Source organism: Ochotona curzoniae, unplaced genomic scaffold (genome assembly GCF_017591425.1).
Source record: "Ochotona curzoniae isolate NIBS_2020 unplaced genomic scaffold, NIBS_Ocur_1.0 contig_1071, whole genome shotgun sequence".
Taxonomy (NCBI): Eukaryota; Metazoa; Chordata; class Mammalia; order Lagomorpha; family Ochotonidae; genus Ochotona; species Ochotona curzoniae.
In genome coordinates, this window is record NW_024464939.1 from 25,476,655 (window position 1) to 25,504,474 (window position 27,820).

The following is a 27,820-nucleotide window of genomic DNA, read 5'->3' on the forward strand; positions in this document are numbered from 1 at the left end:
GCGGCAGCGGCGGCCGGCATGGCAGAGACGCAGCTCGGGCCCGGCGTGGCGCCGCAGCTCAACGCGCTGCCCGACCACTCGCCGCTGCTGCAGCCGGGCCTGACCGAGCTGCGGCGCCGGGCCCTGGAGGCGGGCGCGCCGCTCCAGCCGCTGCCGCTCACCGACGCCTTCCTGCTGCGCTTCCTGCGCGCCCGGGACTTCGACCTGGACCTGGCCTGGCGGGTAAGCGCTGGTGTCCGTCGCGCTCCGCCCTGCCGGCCGGGCCGGGTAACAGCGCCTTGTCCCGGGGCAGCGGCTGCAGCCTGGCGGGCACAGTGTGCCGGCTAACACTCGGTGCGGGGTCTGTGGGGCTGCAAGGATTCGGGGAGAGCCGGGCGGGAACTTCCAATTTTTCTGGGTCCTGGGAACTGGAAACCTGAAAAGGTGTTGGTAGTGTAGGTGGCACAGCCAATCCCAAACATTGGAAATCGCCCTAGACCAGTATACTGAGCCTATACAATTTGGGGATATGCCTACTGCCTGCAAGAGTTAAGGATAACAGGTGACGAGCAATTATCTATCGCTCCTGGGCAGATAGCTCTGCCTGTGCCAAGGACATTCGACAAGAGTCTGAGTAAAATCCCAGCCAAAGAAAACAGGCTTATGAATAGCAGTGCCTGGTGTCAAGGGACGAAGCAGCCTGGTGCATTCTGAGTCCTGGGATGAGCAGGGGCGACTTGGGCAGGTTCTTTTTTGTGTTTCTGAGTGTGTGACTACAGGTTGAAGGGCTGCTGCAGAGACAGCGATCGGAAAGAAGGGTGCGACCTTGGGTTCTGTCAGTTCAGACTGGGCGCTCTACGCGTTATCTGATGAGAACCCTGGGAGCGAGGATTGAACCCGTCAGAACAAGAGGTGCCCGGCGCGTCATGGCGCTCAGCTTGGGCCGGATTCAGCCCTGTCTCCCAGCACTTGCTCAGTCAGTGTCATGCGGAGAGCTGGTGTGGTAGGCTAGGTAAAGTGAATTCGAACCTGTTTTAGGAAGCGTTTTCCAAGTTACTTCAACGTTTATCAAAGAAGTAACGAGTTCGGCATAGTCAAAAAGTACACAATATGTTTCCAAAAGTAATTTCCCAGGTAAAAGTTCCCCGCTCCAAGCTTTAAAGTTCGCAGTCATATGCCCAGGGCCCATAACTCTAAGTTTTGTCTTCGTGAGTTTATGTAACACAATCAGGCGGGTTTTCTCCCCTTCTTAGTGGATCAGCATTATTTGTAGTTTGCTCTTTACTGGGCTGCTCCTATCCCACTGTAATGGTGATGTGTCTGGTCTAAGCATTCTAGTTTTGGACATTAGAATTACTACCAGCCAGTATCAGGAAATAATCCTGCCTGTTCATTCCCTCATTCAGTGCTAATTCCCCTGCCATTTCATGGTTAAAGAAAAGGTACAGCAAATAAGTGACTGCGGTTTCCTCTGTCACTGACTGACTGCTAGCATTTCTTCATCATTGTGTAAACAGGAATATATCCTGGAATAATAAACTAACCGGTGACATTTCTGGATGAAGTGAGCTGTGCATTTTTTTTTTAAATTTTTGATGATTTTTACATAGTTGATTAGGGTGATTAGGGTCAAGGGTTACAGGGAGGTGGGTGAGATCACAATTTCCACGTTTTCTTTTTTCCCTTCCTTTATCTGGAATAAGGGGAGAGATAAGGAGAGGAGCCACACCCAGCCTCCCAAATGCCTCTGCAACCCGGGATGGAGGGCAGCCACCAAAACCAGAGCTGTGCATTTTTTAGAACAGTTAACAGACTGTTCTACAACGAAGTTTTTTAAGAAAAAGAGTTGTTTTTTCATTTGAAAGTGAAAATTACCAAGAGAGAGGAAGAGACAGAGATCATCCACCTGCTGATTCACTTCCCAGATGGCCGCAACAGCCAGAGCTGGGTCAGGCCTAAGCCAGAAGCCAGGAGGTTCATCCAGAGCTCCCGTGTGGGTGGTGGGGGCCCAACCGTTTGGACCATCTTCTGCTGCTTTGCACAGGCCATGAGCAGGGAGCTCAAAAGTGGAGCGGCTGACACAAACTAGCACCCAAATAGGATGCCGGCATTATAGGTAATGTTTTTTTTTTTTGGAAAAGATTTATTTTTATTACAAAGTCAGATATACAGAGAGGAGGAGACAGTGAAAAAGATCTTTCCTCCGATGATTCACTCCCCAAGTGAGCGCAACGGCTGGTACAGCGCCGATCCGAAGCCGGGAACCAGGAACCTCTTCCAGGTGTCCCGCACGGGTGCAGGGTCCCAAGGCTTTGGGCCATCCTCGACTGCTTTCCCAGGCCACAAGCAGGGAGCTGGATGGGAAGTGGGACCATCTGGATCAGAACTGGCGCCCATATCGGATCCCGGGCCCCAGGTGATGGTTTTACCTGCTGTACCACATTGTAGCCTCCCCCAACCCCACAAGGTTTTTGCACTGATTGTATCATTGTAACGGTGCTTTGTCCTCCACATTATCATCTACACAGTATGATTACACACTAATTTGTGTATAAACTTGCTAGGTGAGAGGTGGTAATTCACTGTTGTCATAATATGCGTTTGCTTGGTTATAAATGAGGTTGATCCTGATTTGTACATCCAGAATTTTAGGATCATTTTGCAGCTAAATGCCTATTTTTGTCATTTATCATTTTTATGTTTGTGGATTCATAAAATGTATTTAAGTGTAAAGGAAAATAGGCCTTGTCCTAGTTTGTTGCCTCCTTTCGATTTTGAATTTACTTTTCAAATTGAAAAGCAGAAAGAGAGGAAGAGAGAAAGAGAGAAAGAGGGAGAGAGAGAGAGAGAGAGAGAGAGACTGGCTTACACCAAAAGCCTGCAACAAGCAGGGCTGGATCCGCCTGAACCAGGAACCTGGAACTAAACCCAGGTCTTCCGTGTGGCCGGCAAGGACACAGCTGGTTGTGGTGTCAGCTGCTGCCTCCCGCATAGGCTGGGGCCATCCGAAGCAGTGTCTTAACCCATGTGTCAATGATGGGCCCCCGTTGCCTAGCTTTTGATATCATTTATACTATATTCTGTCTAGAGTTTAAAATTTTTTTTTTATGTTACTGATTGGATTAATTTGTTCTTAGATTACTTCTGAGTTTTCCTGGCTCTACTGTTGGAAATTGTCTCTGTTTTTTGTATGGCTATTTTTTTTTCTTGCAGGGAATTTTTGGGGGGGGAGATTTATTGGGGTTTATTTGGATGTTAGGGTCAAAATAAGAATTCAGCTTTGTTTATTTTCTTTCTTTCTTTCTTTCTTTTTTTTTTTTTAAAGATTTATTCATTTATTACAAAGTCAGATAAACAGAGAGGAGGAAAGACAGAGAGGAAGATCTTCCATCCACTGAATCACTCCCCAAGTGAGCGCAATGGCTGATGTTATGCCGATCCGAAACCAGGATCCAGGAACTTCTTCCAGGTATTCCACATGGGTTCAGGGTCCCAAAGCTTTGGGCCATCCTCGATTTCCTTCCCAAGCCACAAGCAGGGAGCTGGATGGGAAGTGGAGCTTCCGGGATTAGAACCGGCGTCCATATGGGATCCTGGCGCGTTCAAGGAGAGGACTTCAGCCGCTAGGCCAAGCCGCTGGGCCCAGCTTTGTTTGTTTTCACTTAGATGGATACACGAGTGTCCCAGCATCGTTGAGTAATAGTCTAACACACACTTGGCAGCTACTGAAAGTGACGACACAATCTCAGGTCCTAGGAAGAGTGTGGCTTCAACAGACATCAGACATGCATATAGATACTTACATATTGGTATGGAGATAATAAAATGAAGTATATGAGTTACTGATTTCATTTTCACTGCTTTTAAAATGTGTAGCTAGGAAAGCAAACAAACTTTATTTCTGGGCTGTGACATACACACACATATGGTTTTATTTTCAAAATCATTCTTTCACTGAATTGTTTTCATTACACCATGTCCTTAGGAATTGACTAGCCCGAGTGTGTCTAAAGCTACTGGCTAGAAACCAAGTGTCTGGTATGAGCTCTTTGCCTTATATTTCTGCCAAGTGGAAAGGAATGGGTAAGGGTGACAGTGTGAAACTGATTTTTCATTTTCCTCCACAATGGCAATTAATTCATCTCAAAGTCCTGTATTCATAATGAAAAGCTCTGTATTTTTATATGAAGAAAATTATAATCAGACTTTTCATTATTCTAGCTTTTGTGCTCAAAGTTGTAGCAAATTGGTAGGTTTTCAAAATTCTAATGAATATACCTATAAAACTGTATCATGGAAAATAACTATAATAAACAATAAAATAAATACAAGGTAAAAGGATGGTTTGTGGACTGCCAAATACTTTGGTAGGTAGAATTTGTATGGATTATCTCATTATTTTCTCATTTTAACAGAAGCTGATGTATGAAAAGTAACTTGGCCTAAGTCATATAACTATGAAGTGGGGCAGGAATTTGAACTTGGGTGATATCAAGCATATTTCACTGGCTTCTTTTTTTTAAATGAATATTAGAACTCTCAACAGAGTTAACCAAAAGCAAACCTCACCAAGACACATGATAGTCAAGCTATCCTCAGGGCCTGGTTTGATGGCTTACTGGCTAATCCTCACCTTGCAAGCTATGGCATCCTATATAAGTGCCAATTCGTATCCTGGCTGCTCCACTTCCCATCAACTCTCTAGTTAAGGCCTGGGAAAGCAGCAGAGGATGGCCCAAAGCCTTGGGACCCTGCACCCCTGTGGAAGATCTGAAATAAGCTCCTGGCTTTTTGTTTTGGATGTGCTCAGCTCTGGCCATTGCGGCCATTTGGGGAGTGAACCAGTGGATGGAGGATATTTCTCTCTTTCTCTCCATAAATCTGATCTGCCTTTTATTTCATTGAAAATAAAATAAAATGAAGTAAAATAAAACAAAACAAAACATTAACAGAGAGATACCTGAATTTCTCTGTCCTTTATATTCTTATGAATTTTTGTCTTTATCCAGTTTATGGCCTAGTTCCTTATACTTTTGTTCTATGTGATGTCTTTTTTTTCCCCTAAACATTTGTGATTTTTTTTTTTGCAACGACTTTTGCAATTTCCAAATTCTGTGGACTCTTGCTGCTAATTTTTATGTGAAGATTCTTTTGTAAAATATATCCTATGTCAACTTCAGTCTCCATTCTGCCTCTGTTAGTTGTTGCTCTTGACCAGATGTATAATTTCTGAGTTTTTCTTTCATATTCATATAATGGTGTAGTAATAGCTATTTCTCAGAGTAGTTGTGAAAAGGAATGGAAATGATGCCATTAAACCCATAAAAATGATTCAAATAAGATGCTATTTTGTTTGAAAATACATGAAAATTGTGGAAGATAGCCAAGTACTTGAGCTGCTGTCGCTCATGTGGGAAATCCAGATAGGGTTCCAGGCTCCTGGCTTTAACCTGGCCCATGCCTGGCCATTGCAGGCTTTTGCAGGAGAAAACCAGTGGTTGGAAGATTTCTTTTCTATCCCTCTCCCGTCTTTGCCTGTCAAATAAAAAATAACATATATTAAAATACATTAGAATATAAGACTAAAGTTGGGTCTAGCACGATGGCTCAGTGGCTAAATCCTTGTCTTGCAAGTGCTGGGATCCCTTAGGGGCCCTGCTTGGTGTCCCAGCTGCTTCATTTCCCTTCTAGCCCCCTGCTTGTGGCCTGGGAAGGCAGTGGAGAATGGCCCAAAGCCTTGGGACCCTGCACCCATGAAGGAGGCCTGGAAAAAGGTCCTGGCTCCTGGTTTCAGATGGGCTCAATTCCACCCATTATTGGTTACTTGGGGACTGACTGGCAGATGGAAAATCTTTTTCTGCCTCTGCCTCTCTGTAAATGTGCCTTTCCCATAAAAATAAATCTTAAAAAGAAATCTATTTTATTACAGAACAAAGTTATTACATTTAAATACTTATTTATTTGTAGTTTTTGTACAAAATAGGCACCTCTCCGTATTGAATAGTTATTTGCATTCTCTTTTGTGTTTGGAAATTGTTTTAGAATTCTCACTAGCAGTTTATAACAGTTGCATTATGCATTATGCATTCATGTCGAACGTACTTGTGAATTTGTCAGTGAGAAAATAGTGATCACTCATCTAGTTGTTGGCTTAACAGGAAAGATGCCCCTTGGGTTCCTTACATCCAGTACTGGGAAGTGCTTGGATTTAAGTCTTGGTCTGCTCCCAATTCCGGCTTCCTGCCAATGTGGGCTCTGTGAGGTAGGAGGTGCTGGCTCAGGTCATTATGTTGCTGCCATTCACGTGGGAGATCTGCACTGAATTCCTGGCCTCCTATTTCAGCCTGTCTCTTACCTGGACATTGAGGACATTTGTATAGTGAACCAGAAAATGGAATCGCAGTCTCTCTCTCCCTCTTTCCTTTATCTTTCTGGGCGTGTCTCTCTGCATTTCAAGTTAAAACAAAATCAATTTAAATTTTTCAAAAAGAAATGATCGAAGATCCAGGCTTTGATCTTTCGATTTGCATAGCTAAAGAGGTATGAAAGTGATTGTTTTGTTCTTTAATTTGTTTTTCAGATGTGGGGATCCAGTTAGTTTATGCATGGATTGAATGATTCTTTCATTTAACAAGTTTCTATCTCTTGTGAGCCTAGCAATCTGCAGAGATGAATAAGCAGATTATCCCACATCTAGTACCTAAGAGATCCCTTCTGATGAAGACACACTTTTTTAAAAAGATTTTTATTGGAAAGATAGATTTACAGAAAGAAGGAGAGATAGAGAGAAAGATCTTCCATCCACTGGCTTACTCTCCAAGTGCCTGAAATGGCCAGAGCTGAGCCGATCCAAAGCCAGGAGCAAGGACCTTCTTCAAGGTCTCCCATGTGGGTGCAAGGTCCCTCTACTGCTTTCCCAGGCCACAGGCAGGGAGCTGGAAAGGAAGTGGAACAGCTGCTCCCATGAAATCCTGGAGCATGCAAGGGGAGGAATTCAGCCACTAGGCTACTGTGCTGGGCCCCCAAAGGCACCCATTTTAGCATTCTGTAGGAAAATAAAGCAATTATTTCTATATAAGTACTAGTTACTAATGTGCTGTTTCCAGCATTTTGCTTGAATCAACCTAAAAGGACTGTTTTTATGTCTGAATAAGCTACCAAAACAGAAACGAACTTTGCAAAATGCTATTAGCTCATATTCTAATGTCTTCTAGGATGGGAAGAGGAAGAGAAGTTAATGTTATAGAATAGAATGAACACAGAAAAATCTACAATGTGCCTATTGTCTTACTGCCTTTGGAAAGTACTATTTGGGTCACCAATTATTTTGTTTTTGGCAAACTGAATGACTTCTTTTCCTTTTGATGTTATTCTTTCTTACCCTCTGTTGCATTTAACTCTTGGAAACATTCTTGAATTTTAAAAAGTACAGAAAGTTTATTCAGTACAGAAAGAGAGAGGGGGAGAGACAAACAGCGAAAGAAAGTGCCAGACAAAAGCCAGGGGTGGGGGTGAGGGGGAGAGAGAGAGAGAGAGAGAGAGAGAGAGAGAACTCTGATGCTCTGTCTTCTGTTTTGTATCCTGTGCCCAGCAGCTTCTGTCTTCCCTCAGCCTTCCCCAAACCAGCACCTTTTCAAGGTGTAGAGTTTCATCTTCTATCAATTTTCTCTGTTATTTGCACTTTCCTCCAGACTGTTAGTATTTTTTTCTGGTTAGAACTACCATGCTTGTTTCAATGATTCTCAAATATAAAACTGTCCTTTCTCTTGCATACTAATAGATCTCCTTAAGCTCAAAACAAATGTGTTATTTTGGAAAAATTGAGGATGTGCAAATAACACAGGAAAATTAAAATCTAATTGTGAAATACATGATTTACCTTAGGGTGATTCATTTTATGGCAGTAATATTTGCATTGTTGGCATGCTTTGATTAACCGTTTCTGGTGGTTCTTTTGAGAGAAAAGAAAATGGGATTTTTTCAAACCATATTTTGTTGACATCTAACATCCAGGCATACTTTACTGTTCCTTAGGCTTTCCCAGCTCATTTAATTGATTTTTGTTCTCCCTTACTTAACAAAGAAAAACCAAAAAAGCAAAAAGTCTAAAAATGATATTTTATTTATCTGTTGCTGAGTAACAAATAATCCCAAACTTTAACAATTTGAAGCACAACTCTTATCTATGATTCTTCAGTTTAGCGGGGACTCAGTGGAGATGGTTCATCTCTGCTCCACATGGCATCAATTGGGAACTCTGATGCCATGTGGAATCCCTGTAGCATTACCATGCATCCCACAGGGTTGCTTTCCACTATTGTCATTTGGTAACCTTACATGCTATCTGGATCTCAAGAAAGCAAATGCAATAGGTATCACGTTGATTAAAATCAGGCGTAGTATCAATTTTGCCACAAAGTGTGAAACCAGCCGGAGTCACTGGGAAGGAATCAAATAGACTCTACCCGTTGGTGGGAGCAATGGCATATGTATGCCAGGAGGGGAAGAATTGTTGGTGACTACGTTTGGAGACTACTATAGGAAGCAAATGAAAATAACTGATGGATCCTGATGGTTCATTGATGGATCATTGATGGATCCTGATGGATCACTGATGGATTTGTCACTAGCTCCTATCATCTCAGATCTTTCATCAAGGAAACTTTTTTTCTCAATAGCTTAAAAAAATACTGAAATCACAAACCAGCAAAGAATGTGCTTCATCCACAATGCCAAGGCTCTCTTACTATTCTTCTATAAAATGCTTGACAAATCTGCTATCTATAGAAAAGCTTTTTTTGTTGTTGTTTTTCAGTTATTGAAAAACTACTATAAGTGGAGAGCAGAATGTCCAGAAATAAGTGCAGACCTACACCCTAGAAGTATTCTTGGTCTTCTAAAGGCTGGCTACCATGGAGTCCTGCGAGCCAGGGATCCCACTGGCAGCAGAGTTCTTATTTACAGAATTGGTAAGTGATACACAGCTCTTCCTTCTTCCCCATCCGACTCCCTCATTTCCTCTATGCGTCTCCTCACCTCCTCTCCTTTTATTTTTCCTTAGCTGCTATATACAGACTCTCAAATGAGTCCCTCTTTAGGAATTTAGACTTTCAGGGTTTGCATTTGTTTTAATATGGGTGTTGATAGTCCCCAAATACAGTGGAACTCTGGCAGTTATGAGAGAATAAACACAAACCAGTGAAAATTTTACTACTGTTCTTCTACACAGTCTGTTATTTAAAAGAAGGAAAAAAGGGGCCAAGTGCAATGGCTCAGTGCTAAATCCTTGCCTTGCACACACCAAGATCCCATATAAGAGCTGGCTCGTGTCCTGCTGCTCCCCTTCCCAAACAGCTTCCTGCTTGTGGCCTGGGAAAGCGCTAGAGGATAGCTCAAAATCTTGGACCTTGTGCCCATGTGAGAGACCTGGAAGAGGCTCCTGGCTCCTGGCTTTGGAATCAGCTCAGCTCTGGCCATTGTGGAGTGAGGCAGCAAAAGGAGATCTTTCTCTGTCTCCTCTCTGTAGTTATGCCTTTCTAAAACAGATCAAGAAATCTTAAAGAATAAAATAAGAAAAAAGGGAAATAGAAGAGAAAATGGGAGTAGGTGAAAAGATTACTGAAATGTATTTCAGATATACTTATTAGAAAACACATTTAGGAATTCTGAATTCTAGTAATACAATTTTCCTGAGGTCATGCATCTTGTTTGTGCACCGGTGGGTCCCAAGCTCTGCAAACAGGTGTGGTACACGGTGGGTACTCAATAAATATTTGGGGAATGAACAAGTGAATGACTAGTTCTATAGCTCCCTGGGTTGAGGAGCGAAACGTTTATTTCTCTAGAAGGTGGAGAGTGCAGTGGGAGTGCAGTACTCCTGGGAATTGTAGCAGACGTTTAATTTGGTTAGCTACTCTTCCGTTTTACTGCTTCTTGTTTTCACCATTAGGTATTCCTAATGTTTCTTGTGGATTGATCTCTCTGGCTGCTGTAGCAAAATTCTGTAGACTGGGTGGCTTATAGAAACAGAACTTGCAGGCTGGGAAGACTGACTATGCAGTGAGGCTCTTTCCTGGTTTATAGACATGCAATGGTTATAAAGGAAAGGCGGTGGGTCTCTCTTGGATCTCTTCTACCAGGGCACTAATCCCATGCAAGAGGGCCTTACTCACTCTCATGATCTAATCACCATGGAGTCCTAACTTCCTGATACCATCATTTTGGGAAATAAAATTGAGCATAGCCATTTGAGAGGGACACAAACATTCAGAGCATAGCAACTGTTGACCTATCGCAGCTGCCTCTTAGAACGGCATGTGCTTAAAAATGGCAGACAAAGGTACTCCTAGCATCGCTGATGGTCAGAGGATGGGACAAAGATAACCAACATATGGATTCAGAATGTTAAGATTCACAGTATTGCAAAAATTCCTCTGGCTTTTAACTTATTTATTTATTTGTTAGTTAGTTATTCGTTTGTTTTACAGTTCCATAGGCTCAGAGGTTTCCCCATGCTCCCTTCCTGCACTGATTTCCCCTATCTTATTACAGTAGTATAGTCCTTCAAAAGCACTCACAGGTCTATCATTCTACTATTTCAGTATATCCTGACAGTGTGGGTGTATAAATCCCTCTGTCTTTTAGGATTTAAAATATTGGAACACTCTCATTTCTTATTTCCTATATATACATGACAGTATTGCTACCTTACAAGGCACTGAATTTTGTGATTGAAGAAGTGACAAAATGGTGAATAAAATTATTTTATATTTTGCCCTAGCTAATGTGTAAAATAACATTGCATTAATCCTGAAGTTATTATTTGTAACACAGAGTTCTTTTATAACTATCAGTATCATGGGGAGTTGAATGAGCTCATAGCAACGAAGTTCCTTGAGCAACCCAGGGATACAGTGGTCAGATTTAGCTGAAACTCTGCTTTAGCCATATTTAACAGATAAATCCATGTGTTATAGGATACTGTTATGACTTGGATTAGAGTTTGGGTTCTCCTAAAGGTTCATATGCTGGAACCTTGATCTCCAGAAGTATATAATGAAAAATAACAGTTAAAAATAATTGTGGCAAGTTAAAAAAGTTAGCCAATGAAGGACAGAGCTTAATCCAATGATGGTGTCCAAAGGTAGAACCTTGGGCAGTGATTGGAGTGGGCTGTTACAGTGGAGCTCCCCTTAGTCATGGTCGTCTCATAAGGAGAGATCGTAGTCCTCGCATGAGTGTGCTCTCCATCTCCGAATGCATCCTCCCTCCACATCTCTTCTGTACATTGCCCTCAGTAGACACTGGACTCATGGGGCTATCTGATCTTTGAACAGAACCTCCAAAACTGCAAGCCAAAGTAAACCTTTATTCGTAAGTAGCCTCTCATACATTTTGTTGTAGCAATGAAAAGTTGAATAATACGCATGCCTAGTTACATTTCAATTTTACAGAAATTACTTATTTTTTTAAAATATTTATTTTATTTTTATTGGGAAGGCGGATATACAGAGAGGAGAGAGAGAGAGGAAGATCTTCCGTCCGATGATTCACTCCCCAAGTGAGCGCAATGGCCAATGCTATGCCGGTCCGAAGCCAGGAGCCTCTTCTGGCTCTTCCACATGGGTGCAGGGTCCCAAAGCTTTGGGCCGTCCTCGACTGCTTTCCCGGGCCACAGGCAGGGAGCTGGATGGGAAGTGGGGCCGCCGGGATAGAACCGGCGCCCATATGGGATCCCGGGCGTTCAAGGCGAGGACCTTATCCACTGTGCCATCACACCAGGCCTGAGAAATGACTTATTTTTTAAATTTAGAAGCAAGTTCTTGGCTGTGGTATTTTAAAGGTTTAGTAATTTGAAAGGCAAAGTGATGAAACCAGAGTGCTGTTGATACAGGTCTCTCTCTCTCTCTCTCAGAGGCAGATGCCCTCTGCTGGTTTTTCCATAAATAGCTGCAATGGCTGGGACTGGGCCAGACTCAAAGAGGAAGCCATTAAATCCATCCCACAATGGGGGAAGGAATCTAAACATTTGGGCTGTCTTCTGCTGCCTTCCCAGGTTCACCAGAGGCAGGTGGATAGAAGTGGAATAGCTGGGACTTCAATCAGTACTCTGACATGGGATGCTAGTTTTGCAGAGTCTTAACATGCTACACCACAACATAGTCCGTGCAAATAATTCCATTTTTTAAGAGAAAAGTTTTATTTACTGTTTTGAAAGGATGAGAGAGAGAGAGAGAGATATTGAGAGAGACATAGTTCATCTTTTAGTTCACTCCCCAAATAGCTGTAACAGCTGGAGGGTCTGAAACCAGGAGCTTTTTCCAGGCCTCCCATGGGGATGCAGGGACACTTGCTCCATCCTCCATTGCTTTTCCCAGACCATTAGCAAGGAGCTGGATTGGAAGTGGAGCACTTGGGATTCATACTAGTGGTCATATGAGATACAGGCGGAAGATGTCACCAGCTGCAAAGACATCAGCTCCAAATAATTCTTTGAGTATGGTGCATACATAGGCTAAAATTATATTTCATTCATTAAAAATCCAGTTTTGACTGATACACTTTTATTTTGGCAGGGAACTCTATTCAGGGATCCTAGAAATTCAAAGCTGAAACTGTAGCTGATGCTTTCTGCAAGTGCCTTGGCCCTGTTGGATTTTTTTTTTCTAGTTTATCAGCTTATTTAAGGTGCATGAGGAAGTAAAAACAATACCTTTGAGTAAGAATGCACATGTACTACTTTGACAATTAAAAATAGTGAACCAAAATACCTGTTGTCTGATTGTGACCTCTTTTACTACATTAACTTATGTAGATCTAGTGCTGGTCAGAATACAGCCAATCTCCTGTACATTATGTTTTTCTAGGATATAAAGAATCTCAAAGTATCTTATGAGTAAAATGAAAAGATGGGATAAAAATTTGTAAGGTTTTTTTTTTGTTGTTTTGGTAAGGTTTATTTATTTTTATTGAAAAGGCAGATTTGCAGAGAGGAGAAACAGAGGGAAAGGTCTTCCATCCATTGGCTCACTCCCCAAGTGTCCAAGCTGGCCAGATCTGAGCTTATCTGAAGCCAGGAGCCAGGAGTTTCCTTTGGGTCTTCCATGTGGGTGCAGGGACCCAAAGTTTTGGGCCATCCTCTACTGCTTTCCCAGGCCACAAGCGGAGAGCTGGATGGAAGTGGAGCAGCAAGGATATGAACCTGCACCCATATGGGAACCCAACATTTGTTTTTTTTTTTTAAATCATTTTTTAATTGATTACATTGCATTATATGGCAGTTTTATAGGTACTGGGATTCCCCCCTCCCCTCCCCAAAACCTGTCCTGTCCCCCCCCCCAATGGTGGATTCTTCCACCTTGTTGCATTACCATAGTTCAAATTCAGTTGAGATTCTTTCCTTGCAAGCATCTACAAAGCGTAGAGTTCAGCATCTTAATGTCTAGATAAGTTCAACGGCTTGTTGGGGAGACTGTCTCTGGTCTGCAGATAGAGCTGACAGAGTATCAGCCCAATCAATTAAAAGCCCCGACATTACATCAGTAACAATTTATAACGTAATGGAATTAGTTGACATGGTATTGTGTAACCAGCATGTTAAAGGAGAGAGAAAAAAAGAGTGCAAGTTCTGAACCACATCCTAAGACTTCTACATTGTCATTACAATTATTAGTTTATATACAACTGGGTTCTATACACCTTAATATGGCTATAGATTACTATTCAGCTGTTTCATGTCTATTTTAATTTAAGTATTTAGCAATTTATAGCATGGAAGCATGATTTTGCAGAACCTGGCTGTTTTTCGGGTAGTCTAACTCTATAACTCTATCAAGACGTGTCAACAGTTTAGGTGAACAGTTTTAGGAGGGGTGTGCAGAGAAATCTTCAATACCCTAGTGAGGAGTAGCTAATCTTTGTGTCCCACCCAGTGAGTTATAAGTGCATCCCCACTGCCCATTTCCTGTTTCTAAGCTTTCCTTGCTGTTTTCTATCTATTCTATTTTTTTGTTTGTTTGTTTATTTGTTAGTTTGTTTTGAGGGGTTTCTGGAGCGATCCTGATGGTCATTACGAGAGAGGGTGGGGACCCAAAGTCGGAACCAGGCAAGAATCAGAGAAAGCTCCTCTCCTCAGTCCTGAAGGAAATTTACTGTTCTGTTTCTGTGGACCAGGAACCCAACATTTGTGAAGCAAAAATTGAGCCACTGAGCAATTGAGCCAGGCCTGAATTGTAAGATTTCTAACTACAGTTGAAGTAAGGAAGGAAAACTGGGGTAAAGCTTTTGTGGAAGAATCTTAAAGAAACTGTCTCCCTAGGGTATGGTGTCAATCCAGTGAAAGCAGTGAAAAGCAGCCTTTTCCTGCATGCTGCTGTGCCGCAGAGCAGCCTCAGTAAGGCTAAGTGTTTGCCTTTATCAGCTTCATGTTGGAGGGTATGATTTTATACCTCATGGGAGCAATAATGCACTAGAGCAACAAAAGTAAAATTTAACAGTGCGTATTGACTTTTGACTATGGGTTATTTCTGGTAGACACAGGAGCTGAGGTATGCTATCTGGGTGGGGATCTTAGCTCTGTCACATTTTAGGTCTGTGAAATGCTGTGTAGATGGGTAGCATTTTCTTATTTGTAAAATGAATATAGTAAAAATCTATCATATATAAATACTATGAATATTAAATCATGTGTGTGTGTTTGTGTGTGTGTGGACATTATAAGCATTATTTGTTAGACAGTTACTAGAGAAACTTTTCAGATTAAGATTTACTTGTTTGGGAGGCCAGTGCTGGTTTATTCTCCAAAATGGCCACAATGACTAGAGCTGGGCCGATCTGGATCCAGGAGCCAGGAACTTCTGCCAGGGCTCCCAGGTGTGGGCAGGGGCTTGGGTTATCCTCCACTGCTTTCATAGTATGTAAACAGGGAACTGGATCAGAAGTGGAGCAACCAGGATATGAACCAGTTGCAATTAAGAAGTTGAATTTTCAATTTAAATTTGAATAGCTAATATGGCCGATAGCTACTGTACTGGACAGTGCAAGTCAGACAGTCATGTTATTGGCTCATATATTTAGGTCAGTACCTCTTTTTGTTTTTCTGAGCAGCAAACATTGTTCTTATATTTTCATCACTGTAGTAGTTAGCGACTGTCTGAAGCTGCATAACATTTTTAGTTGTGTTATCATCTGTGGACAGATGATTTCCAATTCTTACCTGGATTCTGAGACATGCCATTGTGCCTCCCTAGGAAAACTTCTGATGAATCTCTCAAGTTCTAGATATCCTATTTTTACCTTGCTACTAGATGTGCCAATTAACAATTAGATCTGAAGGATCAGTATCTAACAGAAAACAAAAACTCTACCTGATGAAATTCTCCACACTCCTCTTGCCCAGAACCTGTCCTCACATCTCTCCTTCTGCTTTCAGCTAAACATATGTTCCTCCTCGGGCCGTCTGATGTGGTTTCATTTCTACCTCTACTGAAATGACCTCAACCAATACTCCTGTTACCTGACCTCCCAACCAGCAAATCACTTCCTCCTTCTTGACACATTCTCCTCCCTTGGCTTCTTGGATGCTGCATTTTCCTGATGTTTTCCTCTAAGGTAATTGCTTGCTCCTTCTTCATTTTGTTTGCTGATATCACCTTTTGTTTGACTTGGCCAGAAGATGCTGAAATTCCTGCACAGGTCTCTAAGTGCTCTCATGCTGCCTTATTACTCCACCAAAGCAGAGAAACAGAAAGCTGAGATAATTACTACTGTGGATTCCCATATAGGCACATGCGACTTCCAACTTGTACCTTCTCCTTCCATATCCAGATCTGTGATCCCTACTTCTGTTTCCAGATGCACCGCACTAGACATTTTCATGTATCTAAGCTCACCAATTTTTTGCACTTAGACTCTTCTATCTGAAATGATGCCACTATGTACTCGAGTAGTTCCAGTCAAAATATTGGCTTTGGGGGGAAAGATGTCTTCCCTTTCTGGAAATTTTTTTAAAGATTTATATTTATTTAAAGGCAGACTTACAGATAGAAGGAGAGACAGAGAGATATCTTCCACCTACTGGCTCACTTACCTAATAATGGATGTTACGGCTACAGCTGTGCCTATCTGAAGCCAAGAGCTTCTTCCATATCTCCCACGTGGGTTTAGGGACCCAAGGAATCAAGCCATCCTCTGTTGCTTTTACAGGCCATAAGTAGGGATCTATGGCCTAGGAAAGTGGTGCAGCCAGGACATACATGGATGCTCATATAGAATGCCACTACTGCAGGCAGAGGCTTAGAAAACATGGCGTTAGCTCCAATCAAAATACTTTTTGTTTTTTCTTTTTTTAAATTTTTTTTTTAAATGATATTACTTAGTTGATTAAGATACAAAGGGTCAAGGGCTACAGGAAAGTTGGTAATACCATTGTTTCCATACTAATATCATTTTTTCCCCTGTATTTGGGGTCAGGGGAGAAACAAAGGGAAAAGTCCCACCTAGTCTCCCACCCATCCCAGGTCCCCAACGTGAGGCATGCTCCGAGGGTCCTGCTCAAGCAGTTTTGATAGTTCAGCAGATCTGAATTGCTGCCAATCTCGCCATTCCAATCATGATGAAACCTATTCAGAATTCATTGGCTGACATAGTCTCTTCATGGTTGGGGTTCTGAGATCAGCAGTTCAGTTGGAGGGATCTCCAAAGAAACTTCATCTGAGATGATCCCAGATCTGATTCTTTTTTTTTTTTTAAGATTTATTTTATTTTTATTGGAAAGGAGGATATACAGAGAGGAGAGACAGAGAGGAAGATCTTCTGTCCACCAATTCACTCCCCAAGTGAGCGCAACGGCTGATGCTATGCTGATCCCAAGCCAGGAGCCTCTTCTGGGTCTCCCACGCAGATGCAGGGTCCTAAAGCCTTGGGCTGTCTTCGACTGCTTTCCTGGGCCACAGGCAGGGAGCTGGATGGGAAGTGGGGCCGCCGGGATAGAACCGGCGCCCATATGGGATCCCGGGCATGCAAGGCGAGGACCTTAACCACTTGCGCCACCATGCTGGGGCTCCCAGATCTGATTCTTGTGTGAATTTGCCAGTACAGGGTCTGGCACAATCTGTTGCCCCAATCAGCTAAAGCACATGCTGGTCATTGCAATTGTTGGGTCAGTTCTGTTTCCAGCCCTGTCATCCACTTGAACCAATGGGTGTTGTAGTCCAGCTCGATCCTACCCACTTCATACTCGGTCCTCACGCAAACCAGTGGGAGCTGCAGCCTAGTTGGGGCAACTGCCCATAGCCACCACCAGGCTTGCTCCCTAACCTGGTTTCCATGCAAGCCAGCATGTACCACAGGCTTGTTCAGTCTGTCCCACATCCCCTTTTAGCTCTGGTACTTGTCAATGGGCATTGAAGCTTAGTTCAACCCAACCAACCTACTATCCAGCCCACTCACATACTGGCAGGTGCCCTTCTGTCTAGCCACCCCTTCCCCTGTCCTGGTTTTTGTGCTCTCCAGTGGGAGTGGTTACCCATGAGGGAGGTGCCCACTATCTCCCTACTAGGCCACTCCCACTCCCAGGTTATGCACTCTCCAGGTGGTTCTGGAGTTTAACTTAACAGAATTGGCCTCCCAGTGCCAGCCTCTGTCATCTGATGATGTGGCAAAGCCCAACCAACCCTTACCCACTCTAATTTTTGCTTGCACCAGTTGGAACAGTCAGCCCAATCTGGCCCTTCCCCAATCTAGCTCATATGAGGCGCACAGGTGTTGTAGCCCTGCCTGGTCTGGTCTGCCCTCATCTCAACTCACGCTTTCCTCAATTCCCTCCCCCTCCCACCTAGTTCCTCTATATAATTACTAACATATAGTTCTTCATAAACAGTCATATGTCCATCATTGCAGGCATGGACAATGGCAGAGAGTCCAGCATCCCATTGTCAAGAAATAGTGAACAGTTTCATTGTAAGTCCATCTTTGTCTGGAAGTAGAAATGCACACTACATTGTATCCTCACATCTGGATGTTAGTTTCCATTTCACAACTACTGTACACCCCCTTAAATGAAAAGTCATAATACACAATCAACAATAGAAAGGAAAATAGAAATTTACAATGCCATGAAGTTAAATGGCATGTTACTAGATATGACAAACTTCATTACACAGCTAGTAAACATCCCATTAAATGAAAAGCCACAAAACAAAATCAACATCAGGGAGAAAAAAGAAATTAAAAACACCATGAAGTTAAATAACATGCTATTAAATGACTAACATGTAGCTGAAGAAATGAAAATCAAGAAACTTCTTGAAGAAAATGATACCACAGCATGATCTATGATATGAGTCACTGAATGATTTAATCAGAAGAAAGTGTCATTTTAGGAATGGGTTGTTCATTGGTTTAGTCTTCTGTTGTCAAATGGGAAGAACATCCCATTTCTTCCCATTTGCCTTTGGTTTTGGTAGGTGCTATTCCTCTTCTCTGTCAAGACAACATCTTGAAGTATCATTTGCAGGGCAAGGTTGAAAGAGGCAAATTTTTTTAACTTTTCTTTACTGTGGAAGAATTTTATTTCATTTTCAAAGACAAAAGAAAGCTTTGCTGGATATGTTATCCTAGGCCAACTTTTTTTTTTTTCTTTTAGAATCTGGAATATGTCACTCCATTCTCTTCTTGCCTGTAGAGTTTCCTGTGAGAGATCTCCTGTGAGTTTAATCGGCATTCCTTTATATGTCAATTGATTTTTTTCACGTGCACATTTAAGGATCTTTTCCTTATGTTCAATTGAAGAGAGCTTGATAATCATGTGTCTTAGTGAAGATCACTTTTGATCAAGCCTGTTGGGAGTTCTGTGCCCCTCCTGGATCTTGTTTCCCAATTCTTTCTCCAGATTAGGGAAATTTTCCTTGATTATTTCATTAAATACATTTGCAAACTCAGCTTCTCTTTCTGCTCCTTCTGGGACTCCCATGACTCTTATATTTGGCCTTTTAATAGTGTCTTGCAATTCTTGAATTTTTTTTTTTTTTGGCCTGATCCAGCTCTGCTTCCAGCTTTTTGTTTGCTTCCCCCTGAAGACAGAAAGTATCGTCCAATTCTGAGATTCTTTCTTCTGCTTACTTCATTCTATTTTGGAGACTCTCTACTGTACTTTTTATTTGCTCTGCTGTGTTCTTAATTTCTGATATATCAATCTTGATTTGCTTTATTGCTTCCTTAAATTCTTAACACTTGCATGAGTGTCTCATTTTTGATCAGAACCTTTAAAATGAGTCTTATGGATTCTGTGTCCCCCATTTTCTCAATTTCTTCCTCAGTTAACTCTGAGGTTGGCATAGGGTTTTGCTCTTTTGCAGGGGAGTTTTTAGTAATATTCATTGTGCCTTTGTCTCTTCTTTTGCTCTTGGTCATTGTACTTCTGGTTAGCAGAGTCTTCTCCTTGGGGCAGGTTTCTAAGCTGTGTCACCCACAGGTCTACAGTGTGATTTTACTTATTGCAGTTGGTACACAACTTTTTGCTTGCAGCCACTTGTGCCACAACCTCCAGCGAGTTCCAGGTCTGGGTTCTTATGTCAGATTTCCACTGTGGTCTCCACAGCCCCAGCTCCTAGCTCACCACTCTCTACCTCCTGTGATACCGTGCTGAGGCTGCACTGTTGTCTCTTCAACCTTTCTCCCACTTCTGGTTGGAGCAGGTCCCATGGTTAGAGAGACACCAGGTGTCCTATCTAGTTAGGTTGTTGGTGGTGCTGATCTTGGCGGAACCTGTTGTATGTTAGGTCTGGGTGCCACAAGGATCTATTTTGACCTGTATGATGCCACAGTCGGTATTATTTTCCTGCGGGACCAGTGCAATCCACAGAACTCAGTGAGTTCTCGCGAGCTTAGCACATGTGCAGGTCACTGTTGCCCCTGCAGCCCCAAACCTATTGCCACAGTGTGCAAAATGGTGCCTTATGTACCACTACTAGAATTCTTGATCTGCTGGCCATCAGGTCTGAGGGCTACCCAGACCTGTCTTGGGTGAAACCTGTAGAATGCCACGTTGCTGTTGTAGTTCACTGAGTCAGAAATGAGTTCACACTCCCAGCTTAGCGTATACTCAGTTCTTTCCCTTGCCTTTGCCTCATTACGCAAAATGGTGCCCATTTCGGCTCCAGGTGGCTGACTGGGGTGTGAAATCCATGCTGTTCTCACACTGCCCATCTGGGATCTGCTGCTCTGTCTCTGCTCCTGGTTAAATCAAATGGACCAGCAGGACGGACAGTTCTTTGAGTTCACCTCCCAAGTTCCCAGTGAGTCGCTTCTCACCTGGTTGCTGGTGGAGTTCTGACTGCTGGTGGAATTCAGATTGCTGTTCACTGAATGCCGCTGGAGTATCAGTCACTGCAACACCATACAATTGTGTCCACTGCTTTCCTGTGTCCGTCAGTCTCTAGATACCCCTCTGCTGTTTTTCTGTCCTTTCCTATTTCCTGAAATATGTCCTCTGCTTCATCCTGATAAAATGTTTTTCGATCCATTTAAGCGTGTCCTTACCCTATTTCGCCATCTTGATTCTCCCCATTTATTCCCCCTGAGGAATCTGAGGGGATAGTGAAATAGGCATATGTTCTTGGATTTGTTTGATCTAATCATAAAAAGAATTAGTTTCTCTTTGTTAAGTCTTTCTGATTCTACATGCAAAGCTGAGATATGATATGTTTTATTTTTTAGCCAACTGGGACCCAAAGCTTTTTACAGCTTATGACGTATTTCGTGTAAGTCTAATCACATCTGAGCTTATTGTTCAGGAGGTAGAAACTCAACGGAATGGGATCAAGGCTGTCTTTGATCTGGAAGGCTGGCAGTTTTCTCATGCTTTTCAGATTACTCCATCTGTAGCCAAGAAAATTGCTGCTGTACTTACAGTAAGTGTGTTTTTTTAGCTGTTATGTGTAATACTTTCAATGACTAATTTTTGGTGTTGTTGTATGATCAACGAAGAGCAGTGGTAGTAGCTTCATTGAAAAGTTAAATGAGAAGAAATAATAGGAACATGTCATTTTACAAAAGGAAAAGTGTTGTAACAAATTCTCAAAATGTGCTCAAAATTTGTAACCATAGAACTTACACATTTAAACAATTGTGTGGTAACTTGGTCTTCATGACAATATTTTTTTTCCTATATTAAAAAAATGATTTTCAAAGGTTATGGCAGTGGCACAATGAAATTTCTTTTTGGTAGGTGTAAACTGACACAGCTCTTTGCAGAAATCAAAAGATTTTACACATCTCAAAGCAGCCAACCTCTGTCCTCAGCTGCCATGTACTCCTGGGGCTGAACGCTACTGTATTGTGTCTGTAAAGAAAACAAAACCACCTAGGATGATTCAGTGCCCTGCCCCTCTGGCAGGCTTGTGAATCCCCAGGCAGCAGTGCCATACCCACTCCCCTGTGCCTCTGTCGCCAGCCAGCATCAGAGGTGCCCTCTTCCCTGCAGTGCCGCAGTTGGGCACGAGTTCTGGTTTGTGTGGTGAGGCCACTGGGCTGGCTTCATGGTCCTTGTCCAGGGAGGGCTGCATGTGGCACTGGTCATACAACGTAGGATCCTTTTTAAAACACAGAGAATTGTTGGCTGAGAAAAAAAAAAATGGCCATCAGTTGTGATGTAGGAATTCTACTTCAAGGAACCTACTTCTGGAATAATTAGTTTAAAATGTTAAATTAGTGAAATATTAAGCTAATTTAAAATATGGAGTACTAATAGCTTACTCTGTGCCAGATACTCTGCTAAGTGTTTCAAATGTTTTAGCATTTAATGGCCATGCTGAGCTATACTCTATTTTCCCCCTTTTTACAAAATAATAGCCTGTGTGAAAGAGTTGATAGGGCAATGCCAGGCACATAGTTCGTCAGCCAGGAAATGTCAATTTCTGTACAAGTCATTTGAATGTAAAAGCCATGTATAAAACCACTTACTCTTCCTCTGCATTTGGTAGCTATGTGCATCATCAATTTTAGTAGGAAAAAAAACTCCCTAGAAATAGTTTATTTGTCCAGAAATGGGATATTATTACTTAAATTATTCAGATTATTGGAATGATACTAAAACTCATGATTTTACAATGACATTTTACATAATGTTTACAGAATGTGTATTATGTCAAAGGATCAAAACAGCATGCAAATTATTTAAAGTATTTTAGTAATTATGCAAAAAATAAAATCATATGTTCAAAGATTCTGGAGGGAAAAGCCCTAAACTAACTAATGATACTTCCTTAAAAGCTATACATAGGGAAAAAAAAATAAAAAGAAAAACCCATATTTAGAATGGAAGGCCTTTAGAAGGAAAAGTCTGCATTAAATATCCAAGTTTTGGGGGGAGAAAACTTTCCATGATGCTTTATTTCTTTCAATTATTAATAATAAGTATATAGACACTTCATGTTAGCGACTAACAGTAATGTCAAAAGCATATGTTTTTTTATGAAAGTTTTTTTCTTAAAATTAAAAAAAAATGGAAAAATAAGTGTCCAAATGACTCATTGATTTGCTTAAAAGAGCATTTTCTGTCAATGGGCGGTATTTTCCAGTGAGAATGTGTAGCTATTTCCTAAGAAAGTTTGCCTAAGCTATGACAGGAAACCTTTTTAGAGTCCTTTTCTCAATCTAGTGACAGAGAACTGAAAGCCAGGCTTTGTGGTGCTGGAATGGATAATTATGCAAAACACTTCATGTACTGTTTTGAGATTAGAATGTCTAAGAGGAAGAGACAGCATTAAAAATATGATTGCAGTGGTTAAAGGAGTTTTTTTCCCCTTTCATTTCCAAAAGGATTCCTTTCCATTGAAAGTTCGTGGCATCCATCTGATAAACGAACCAGCCATTTTCCACGCGGTCTTTTCTATGATTAAGCCATTCCTAACTGAAAAAATCAAGAAACGGGTGAGTAAAATAGTCATTTTAAGTTACTCTCTAGCAAACATTTCAACCTTTACTCATTTAGCTTTTCTTTATTTTTTTATATGCATTTGTGCATACCATTAGCCCAATTTCGAATATTCTTCTCACAAATCAACTAACTTTAGAAATGAAAATTTAGTTCTCACTTAAAATAAGAAGGAGTGTTAGTTATGAGGCAGTGAGGAAACCAGGCCTGTGGTACACTGCTGGCTAGTGTGCAGGGTGGAAAATGCCCTGGAGAGGGCACTGTGGCAGGAGTTCTCAAAATCAGCCTTTGCTTCACACACAGTTCATCATGAAGAAAATTGCACATATAGCAGAATTCAATGCAATAAGTGATTGGGAACCACAAAATGTTCATCATTAGGGAACCAGTTAAATGAACTAAAATACATATTTACACAATAGATACCAAGTTTACAGATTATTATAAAGTGAAGTAGCAGCATGCCCAATGGTGTTTATGGCATAGTACTTTTGGCATAAAAGGGAGAAAATCAGAATCTATACTTATTTTGCATGTAAGCTACAGTAAAAACATACGAGACAGTAACACTCATGTAGGTGGTTACCTGAGTAACCACGCATTGAACAGCGGGCCGCACAAGGAGCACGTGCCTCGATGTGTTCTCTTAACCTGTTCTCATTACTGACTGTGACTATTATTTATGCAAATTTCTTAATGATAATTTTTGTTAAATATGTGCAACTGCAATCCACAGTATCAGATGTATGCAACTTAGTATCATCCTAGTTAGGGAGATTTAATATCTTTAACTGGAGAATTTTGAAAAGTTGGAAATAGAATCTGCCATCACTCTTCTGCAATTATCTGTAGAGGAGAATTATTCTTGCTCTTTTTTTCCAACTTACTGTTTTATTTATTATTTTTGAGATAACATTTTAAATTTACAGTGTAGTTAAAGACTTACTGCTCTACAGAAGCGTTTATACTTAAAAAGTAAAAAGACCACAGATGGGCAGGAAAGTAATAATTCAGCAGGTAAACAGGCAAGATGTATAAATGATAACCAAATAAAAAGCGTCAGCTTCACTCATAAAAGTACTAAAAGTCACAACATCATTTAAACTATAGTAGTATAGAAGGCATGACAATGATTTAAAAGCAAGTTCGACCAAACACTGTGTTTGCAGCAAAACATACACACATCGGCATTTCTTTTTATTGTTTTTGATTTTTTAATGCAAATTTTAACTTGCTCATGTAAAGGAAAGCATACAGTCTTTGTCTTTCTGTGTCTGGCTTATTTGACTCAACATCATGTCCTGTAGTTCTAACTATTATTATATAAATGGTAGGATTTCATTTTCTTTTATGGCTGAATATTATTCTATGATATATATTTATGCCACATTTCATTTGTCCATTTTCTGATCATGGACAGGTAAGGTCCATGCACAGGTAATCAAACCTTGGTGCTTCCACGTCTTAGCTACTGAAGCAGTGCTGCTCTAGCCATTGTGGTGCAGGTGTCTCTTTGATGCAATGTGTTTAGGTCTTCTATCATCCAGCGGTGGGATTGCTGACTCACATGGCAATTCTATTTCCAGTTTTTAAAATAAGTGTAGAGACGTATTGTAGAGCATTATTGACACTATTTAATGTCTTGAACACAAAAGAGTGGATCTTTTTGGCAATTTTTTTCTTTTTGAAAGAGAGTCACACACATAGTGGGAGAGTGTCAGGGAAAAAGAGAGAGAGAGAGAGAGAGAGAGAGAAACGTGCATCTTTCATTTGGCGGTTTATTCCCTAAATGCCAATGGCCTTTTGGTTGGGTCAGGCTGAACGTCACTTGTTTCCTACATGGGGGGCAGGTGCCCAAGCAACTGAGCCGTCATCAATGCTACCCAGCGTGTTAGTGGGACACTGACAGGAAGTAGAACAGCTGCGAGAGACATCAACTCTCTCCTATGGTATGTGGGTATCCTGAGAGGCAGCTTAACTTGCACAAAGAGTTTTAAAAGGTTTTTACAATTTAAATCACTCCAATATTCAAGTTTAGTGATGGAATCAATTATAACAATATAATGGAATTTTACAAATGATATTCTTGGATATTAGCAAAATGTTACCTCTGGTATCTGATCAGAAGATTGTAACACCAGAGCTTCTTTGGAGATTGTCCAGTGGGTGTTTCCACTTGTTCTTGAGAAGAAACATTCCAAATTATCTGCTGTAGGTATAGATAGCCACATTAACCTCTTTAAGTCTAATTCTTTGATGAAAGTCAGCTTTTTGTCCATATTTTTTCCGTCTTCATTGCAGCTTGATAATAGCTGGCCAGCCTCTGTCAACTATTTGAATTTAGTAAACGTTTGGTATTTGTGTATAATTTGTATTTGGCTATAATCTATACCAAAAAAGGATGGAGAAACATTAATAAGGAGAATGCAGAAAAAAATGAAAAATTTATAAGTTGCATGAAGTATTTCTATAAAAATTAGTTGACATGAAACTGACTTGTCAACACAGCGTGGAAAGGACTATCTGTATGCAGCCTTTTCCTTTTCAACTTCTAGGCATTGATCTTATAATTTTTCATTTCCCTCCTTTTAATAGGATAGAATTTCTGCTTAGTTAACTAAAAATATTAAAAACTTTACAGAAGATTGAAGATTGAGATTGTAATATTCAGATGAGTATAACATACTAATTTGACTCATCAACCCATATACCCTAATACATAGTGAGTGCTTATTCAATGATTTTGAATGCATGGACAAACATTTTGCCCTAGCAGATAAAAATGGTTATTTATTTATTTAGCAATATGTGCTTCTGGTCCAGGTTTCTATGCTTTTATCATCAGGACAGTCTATGATCAATTTTTGAAGTTTAAAATATTGAAAAAGCTGAAGTTCTGAATTGTCATAATTGTCTCTTAATTTGGTGCTAGCCAACATAGCAAGTTGTTCAGAATTATATACTATTATAAGCGTTTTTTTACTTATATTTCCTTTTTTTTAAAGATTTATTTATTTATTGGAAAGTCAGATATACAGAGAGGAGGAGAGACAGAGAGGAAGATCTTCTGTCCGATGATTCACTCCCCAAGTGAGCGCAACGGCCGGTGCTATGCCCATCCAAAGCCAGGAGCCAGGAACTTCTTCCGGGTATCCCACATGGGTGCAGGGTCCCAGGGCTTTGAGTCATCCTCAACTGCTTTCCCAGGCCACAAGCAGGGAGCTGGATGGGAAGTGGAGCTTCCAGTATGAGAACCTGCACCCATATGGGATCCCGGGCACGTTCAAGGAGAGGACTTTAGCTGCTAGGCCACGCCGCCGGGCCCTACTACAATAAGTGTTAATGATTTTGTGACAACTTTAAAATTTATATGAGTAAACTTAAATATCTTTTCATTTGATTACTGCAATGTACCTCATAAAATATCCTTTATTTACTTATTTGTGTGCTCAGAGATATGTTCCTATTTATGAAGAATTTATACCTTTCGTAATATACTTATGTATAGGATAGTACATTTTATCGTCTTTTACTAATCTTACACAGTTAAAGGAACACAGATAATAAGATTAGCTTCACAGCAGAATGATCTACCCTTCAGTAAAATCCTTGGATTCACAAGCAGAATTAAGAATGCACTATCTATACCTACTTTCATGTCTTAGAAGCTGTTACTGTACCTTGCTTTATGATGCTGATTTCCTACTGGAAATGCATGAATAAAGTGAGAGGCAGAAGTAAACCTTCTAAAATATTTTGTCTATTTCAGGTTCATATGCATGGAAATAATTACAAGCCAAGCTTACTGCAGCATTTCCCAGACATTCTTCCTCTGGAATATGGTGGTAAAGGATTCTCCATGGATGACATCTGTCAGGAGTGGACAAATTTTATCATGAAGTCTGAAGATTATCTCAGCAGCATTTCTCAGCCCATTTAGTAAGAAACATTTAACTTTTGTGAATGGGTTCCTGTTTAAAAATACGAGTGAGATCCTACCTAGTTACTTGCATGAAAGAAAAACTACTTCATGCTAATCTGGTCTGCTAGATTGTGAATATTTTCTAACTTGCGAGGCATGACTATTTGGGAAGCCTTTTATTTTTAAAATATTTAGGCAATTTTTGAAAGTAATTAAAGGTCAGTACATTTTTAAAGCATACAAGAGATTCCTTCGTTTTGCATTTGAAGAGGCAGCATAGACAGCAACTTCTGAAGTAACAGTTCTTGTATATCTTTGTAGGTTTTTGAACCATTTCATTTTCAATAAATTCTGTGATCACATTGATTTAGTGATAAATTCATAAATATTGAACTAAAATGAAATATTAGCAGATATGACTGATGATAAAAAAACTACTTTTGGGTGGATGTCAAGTTATATTAAGTTAAAAACCTTAATATAACTTTATAGCTACTTCTGTGAGCCAACAAGATAGTTCATTTCAGGGAAATTCTATATTAGCATGATTTCCACAACAGAAACTTCTTATTTAAACAATGTTTATGCCAATATTATATACAGTGCCCATATATCTCTGAAATTGATCATGTTGATGAAATTTATTAACAACTAATTTATAAAGTATTTCAGATCAAATTGATAGTTTCTCAACATTTCAGATTTTCAAAAAAATCAGGAGTATTGATTTCTGTTTATGATTATTCTTAGTATGAGAGTTCTAGGGAGGCAATAATATTCAGCTGTCATATTTAGACTATTTTTGGTTGAACAGCAACAAAACTACAATGGAAAGAAAATATGTACAATTTTAGATCATTTTCAATTTTGTCTTGTATTTCTATATTGTACAAAATATAATTTGCATGTTACTATTATTTCAGCATTTCCAAGGTAACTCCCATTAATAATTCATGTTTACTTAAAAATAATTAAGATGTGCTATT

At 40.7% G+C, this 27,820-nt stretch overlaps 1 protein-coding gene across 1 annotated transcript; it reads left to right on the forward strand.

Annotated features, from left to right (window-relative positions):
• Window positions 1-26,926, forward strand: TTPA (alpha tocopherol transfer protein). The gene is made up of 5 exons (XM_040995950.1): window positions 1-222; window positions 8,795-8,948; window positions 20,695-20,888; window positions 22,798-22,908; window positions 26,682-26,926. Exons 1-5 carry the CDS (start codon window positions 19-21, stop codon window positions 26,850-26,852), a joined length of 834 nt encoding a protein of 277 aa, XP_040851884.1. The 5' UTR covers window positions 1-18; the 3' UTR covers window positions 26,853-26,926.
• Window positions 26,927-27,820: the final 894 nt, after the last annotated feature.